General features: G+C 36.4%; 2 protein-coding genes across 2 annotated transcripts; one reads left to right on the forward strand and one right to left on the reverse strand.

Moving 5' to 3' along the window:
• Nucleotides 1-77: 77 nt before the first annotated feature.
• LOC141628755 (F-box/kelch-repeat protein At3g23880-like) lies at nucleotides 78-1265 on the reverse strand. Its single transcript, XM_074441861.1, has one exon. It carries the CDS (start codon nucleotides 1263-1265, stop codon nucleotides 78-80), a length of 1188 nt encoding a protein of 395 aa, XP_074297962.1.
• Nucleotides 1266-3229: 1964 nt separating this feature from the next.
• On the forward strand, nucleotides 3230-3955 carry LOC141628814 (F-box/kelch-repeat protein At3g06240-like). Its single transcript, XM_074441933.1, has one exon. It carries the CDS (start codon nucleotides 3230-3232, stop codon nucleotides 3953-3955), a length of 726 nt encoding a protein of 241 aa, XP_074298034.1.
• Nucleotides 3956-6002: the final 2047 nt, after the last annotated feature.

Consider the following 6002-nt stretch of genomic DNA (forward strand, 5'->3'; position numbering starts at 1 on the left):
AGTTGTATATACAACTAGTTGTATAATACATTAACTGAAAAAACCACGACATCTAATTATGAGATCGACAAAACTCGTTATTCCTTGATTTCTTGTAACTTTGTGGAGGAGCACCCTGGAATCGCAACGAGGCTTGATATAATACAAAGTATGAGTGGTGGTGGACTGACTCCATCAGGCCTTACTGTTGCCTCTATTTCGAAGGGTACAATTGTGTTATCTCTGTGATTGTACCATTTTATACAATTCTTAGAACCTCGATAATATTGTAGCAATAAACGATGATGTCCGTATCCGTCCTTTGAACAACGTGTAATAAGATAATGCCACGCTAAATCTTGAGGAAGACGAAACATCTTCTTCCATGAACCATATTCTTCCATTATCCAAACGTCGTTTGAATAAATGCCGTGTATGTATAACCAACCATCCAACTGTCTAATTTGTATGGCATCATTCATTTCAACCGGTAAATTTAGGTCGTCTATCCATTTCTCTGAAGCGACATCAAAACGAGCAATTCGATAATCTAAGGTGACACGTCCATCGCTTTCTATCTTACTTAAAAGAACATAATGTAGCAGGCTGTCCTCTATCTTGTTTCCGAATACTTTGGGGCGTCCATAGTTGTTCCAGATTTTCCCGGATGAAAATCGGGTTGGAGAAGTACTAGGACAGCGCCATAAATCGGTCTTCAAGCTGTATATACACACATCAGGATGATTCTCATTCCAAACACGTCTCGTCGCTATAATTTTATAATCATCGTGGTCGCTATCGTAACCAAAACCATATGATGAGCCTCGACGATTCCATTTGTTCTCCGAAGAAGGAAGGACTAATTTGAAAGTACGTGTTGTCGGGTTGCATATAAGGAAGCACCTAACCGTGTAACTACACATGGTGGTATCCTTGGAATTCGGAAAAACTTTGAAGCAAACCAAGCCATTGCAAGAGCCCACCAGATGTCTATCGACGTCGTCTATTATGGTATCGTTAGGCCAATTCAATTTGGTCCATTTTAAGGGATTGTAAAGATCGTCGACGACAGAAAGGGTACAAGTACAGAAAAGAGAACGATTGTGTCCCGACTTGGATTCGAGGGATTTTTTAACATGGAGTTTAGCGAAGATGGGGCTATTGATCAAATTGTACCACTCTTTGCATACGGACTTGAAGCGTACGGCGGAATTAATCGGTAATAAAATTAGTATTTCGAGGATCACATCTAATGGCATTCGATGGATCGTCTTTAGACCCCTCATATCTCAAAAACTTGTGACAGAATACAACCCTGGACCTCAGAGGCGGCTATGTAGCAGCAATGTAATTGTGATATTATTGATAATTGTTCGTATTTCCAACATTACATTGATCGTATTTATAGTACTCAAAAGCATCCGAACACAAATATCTTCTAACATTAGTAATATAATAACTTATTCGGTAATATTGATATTATTCGGTAATATTGATATTATTCCGATTACGATATATTTGTCAAAATAATTATTGGATTTCACATCTGATTTTATATTTATTTTCTGTATTTTTTTCATTGAATTCCTATTAGAATTTATGAACTTAGAAAAATTAACTAGGAATAAGAGAGGAGGAGAGAGACTAATTAAATAGGATAATGATCATGGGGGACCCTACATCACCAAATAAACTTAATTTCCCTAAATTTAGGCAGCCAATCAGAATCTCATAAATACTATATAAAGGGGATTTCATATTTATTATTTATTTATTTATTTATTTATTATTGTCGCATCATCAAAATTTAAAGTCCCCTTAGCTGCTGTTACGTTAAGGGTTATTTTGGGCACAAAAATGGAACAAGGAGTCAACGGCGCTGTTTGGTAAACAGCATATTGGCCAAATTTTAGCATATTCAAGGCTTTTAGCATGTTTGACCAATCAATATGCTAATTTTAGTGTTTGGTAAACAGCATATTGAAACAGCATATTTGGGGTCAATATGCTGTTTTACAATATGCTGCTTACCCCAGCATATTGGTTAGCATATTGTAAAATAGGAAATTTTTCTCCATTTTACAAAGAAAACTAACAATCTACTAATCGTAATCTGCCAATTACCAAACACTCAAATCAATTCTGCTAATTATAATATGCTAGTCAAACCTTCTGATAAAATCTGTCATTTATAATCTGCTTTTGCAATCTGCTTATGCTGAAATTAATCCGCTATTTACCAAACAGGGCCAACGTCAAAAGTACAATGGGCAAATTCTTAAAAAAATTGGATACTATGAGCATATTCTTAAAATTCAGTTCTTTATTACGGTTTTTCTAATATGTGAATGAACACATGTTAAGATGGAAGAAAGGAAATATTTACATCAATTGCGATAAGAATCCTAGCAACAATTACCTTCCTAAACTCAATATGATTCTTGCTATATATATTTTGTGATCTGAAGTTACGGCAATTGTTTGTTTCCAAATCTCTGTTTTTAACTAATAAAGCATACGGACTAGACGAGACGTATATTAGACGAGACGAGATTATTATCGTAATAATATAGGACCTTTTTATTTGTCATAGGCCGCGACTACCTCCAACAATATAGTATTTTTGTTAACATAATCGCGATTAAAATCCAAACTACTTATCTAAAACGTACTACTACAATTTAATCGCGACGAGAATCCTAACAACAATCACCTTCCTAATCTCAATATAATTCCTTCTTTAAATACTAAGATCCGGGAGTTGTTCTCCATCACAAGATTTTGAGAAATGTGGTGTCTCACTACAAGAAACAGATGCAATCGAAAGATGAACCGTCGAATACCGTTAGATGTGATACTTGAAATACTATCTTGGTTACCGGCTAAATCCGCCCTACGCTTCAAATGCGTATGCAAAGAGTGGTGCGATCTTATCAACACCCAATTCTTCGCTAAACTCCATCTTAACAAACTGCTCCAATCCGACTCAAGACACAAATACTCCCTTTTTTGTACAACTACCTTTCGTATAGTCGATGATTTTTATCGTCCCTCTAGATGGACCAAATTGAATTTGCCTCAGGATATCACAAGTCTTAACGAAGCCTATAGCAATGTTATAGGCTCCTGTAATGGCTTGGTTTGCTTCAAAATTTATACCGTCGTGCATAGGCCTTATTTCACGGTTAAGTGTTTCAGTATATGCAACCCTACAACGCGTTCTTTCAAATTGATTTTTCCTTCGTTGGGGATGACATGGAGGGACGATAGCTTATCATATGGTTTTGGTTACGATAGTGAACATGACGATTATAAGATTGTAGTGACTAGTAGAGTTTGGACGGAGATTGACCGAGATGTTCGTATATATAGCTTGAATGGTGATTCATGGAGCTATCCTACTCCTCCGCCTACTCGAGTTTCATCCGGAAGACGATGGGAAAATGGAAGATGGCAAAATGCAATATTCAAATACAAGATGCTACACTATCTTGTTTCAGATGTAGGCGATCATCGAATTGCTCGTTTTGATGTTGTTACGGAGAAATGGAGAGACGACCTTAGTTTACCTCAAGTAAATAATCCGGTACAATTAGGAGAGTTGGATGGACTGTTATATCTACGCGGTGGTAGTTATTCAAGTGAAGTATGGATAATGGAGGAACATGGTTCATGGAAGAAGATGTTTCATCTTCCTACAAAATTTGACCGGCATCAGCTTATTGCTCTTTCAAAGGACGGACGTGATCGTTTACTGCTTCAATATCTAGAATATTGTGGGGATCTCAAATGGTATGATCACCAAGCTAACAAAACGGTACCCTTCACTCTAAAGGTACCAGCAAGGTATAGCGTAGTCATGCTTTGTATTGCTAGCCTCGTTACGATTCCTAGGTGCTCCTCGGAAAAGTTGCATGATATCAAGGAAAAACGAGCTAAGCTTCGTCTTTTAGGTTGTGTAGGCTTATCTTCATAGTACGGTCTCAATCCTGACATCGAAACTGTCTTTCCTTTTCGATATGATTTCTGTTGTTTGTCATCAATATCGGTCATAGTAATCTTCCGAAACATTACAAAGACTGTCGCATTTCTGTGTTGCAACCGATATTTATGATACTTCGTATAATTTTAGCGTAATTGTTGATTTGTTCAGATTTGTTCACTTTGTAGACAGACTGATGAACTACAAAAAACTGTTTTAGGCGACGAAAGTGGTTAATAAAGGCAACAAAAAAACTAATCGTCGCACAACTATAGGGCGTCGAGCGTAGTTTTGTGACTGACGATTAAAGCATTGACTATATTTAGGCTCCGTTTGACAAGACATTTTAAGTACCTGATTTGGTCAAAGTAGCTTATTTGACCAAAATTTTAGGTACCTTATTTTTTTGAAAGCGTTTGGCAACTAGCTTATTTAACCAAATAAGCTACCTGAAATGAAATGATACCTAGAGTAGCATTTGAAATTTCAGGTACTTGATTTGATTTGATTTTCCGTTTTTAATACTTAAATCTATACTATTAAATAATTATCATATCTTTTTACGTCATTTCATCAAAATCGGTTAGGTTTTCAGTTAGTTTGCTAAACACTTTTTTTATATAATCAGCTACAGTTCCTAATTTTCAACTACCTTATCAGTTACCTTTTCAGTTTTCAGGTACCTTTTCAGGAGCCTTAGGAAAATTCGACCGCGGCTGAAATCGAGAATGCTTTCAATAATTGAAAATAAAAAAAATTAGATGAGGATTTCATTACTGTTTTCTCATCCCCTTCTAATTTCATATCCAAACTACACTTTGAAAACAATTTAACAAATATTTGCTTGCCAAAAATAATGTGAATTTTCATTCGAATGATACGATTTGAATGCAATTTAAGATAATTCAGCAAGGGACGATAATTCAGGCATACATAAAGTACAGTTTCGATATCAAGTTTTAAACCGTACTATGAAGATAAGCCTATACAACGTAAAAGACGACGCTTAGCTCCTTTTTCCTTGTTAACATGCAACTTTTCCGAGGAGCACCCTGGAATCGTAACGAGGCTTGCAATACAAAACATGACGGAGCTATAAAACATTGATGATACCTTTAGAGCGAAGGGTACCATTTTATTATGTTGGTGATCATACCATTTGAGATTCCAATTACCTTGAACCAGTAAACGATGACGTCCATCCTTTGAACGAGCAATAAGACGATGATTATCTTGAAATTTTCTAGGAACACGAAACATCTTCTTCCATGTACCATCTTCTTCTATCATCCAAATTTCTCTTGATAAATTACCACCGCGTAGATATAACAATCCATCCAGCTCTTCTAATTGTACTTGACTTCTTAGTTGAGGTAAATTAAGATCGTCTATCCATTTCTCTGTAACAACATCAAATCGAGCAATTCTATAATCTTTATCGCCTAGTATCTTAACTGAAACAAGAAGAAGAAGATAGTGTAGCATCTTGTTTCGGTATATTACATTTATTTGATCGATTAGCCATCTTTTTCCGGATGAAACTCGAGTAGGAGGAGGAGTAGGGTAGCTCCATAAATCAGCCTTCACGCTGTATACACGCACATCAATGTCATTCTCCGTCCAAACCCTATTAGTCACTACAATCTTGTAGTCATCGTGTTCACTATCGTAACCAAAACCATATGATTTATAGTCTCTCCAATTCTTGTCCGAGGAAGGAATGATTAATTTGAAAGTACCCGTTGTAGGGTTGCATATAACGAAGCACTTAACCGTGTAATCGGGCCCACGCGTAATTTTCAAGCAAACCAAGCCATTACAGGAGCCTACAACTTCGGTACAGGTACGATTGGTTCTTATTATATCCTTAGGCCAATTCAATTTGATCCATTTAGAGGGACGATATAAATCATCGATGAAATGAAAGGCAGTTGTAAAAAGGGCACGATTGTATTTTGAGTCGGATTGGAGGGATTTGTTAAGATGGAGTTTAGCGAAGAGGGGATTTTTGATAAGATTGCACCACTCTTTGCATACGCAC

This window comes from Silene latifolia, chromosome 1 (assembly GCF_048544455.1).
Source record: "Silene latifolia isolate original U9 population chromosome 1, ASM4854445v1, whole genome shotgun sequence".
Taxonomy (NCBI): Eukaryota; Viridiplantae; Streptophyta; class Magnoliopsida; order Caryophyllales; family Caryophyllaceae; genus Silene; species Silene latifolia.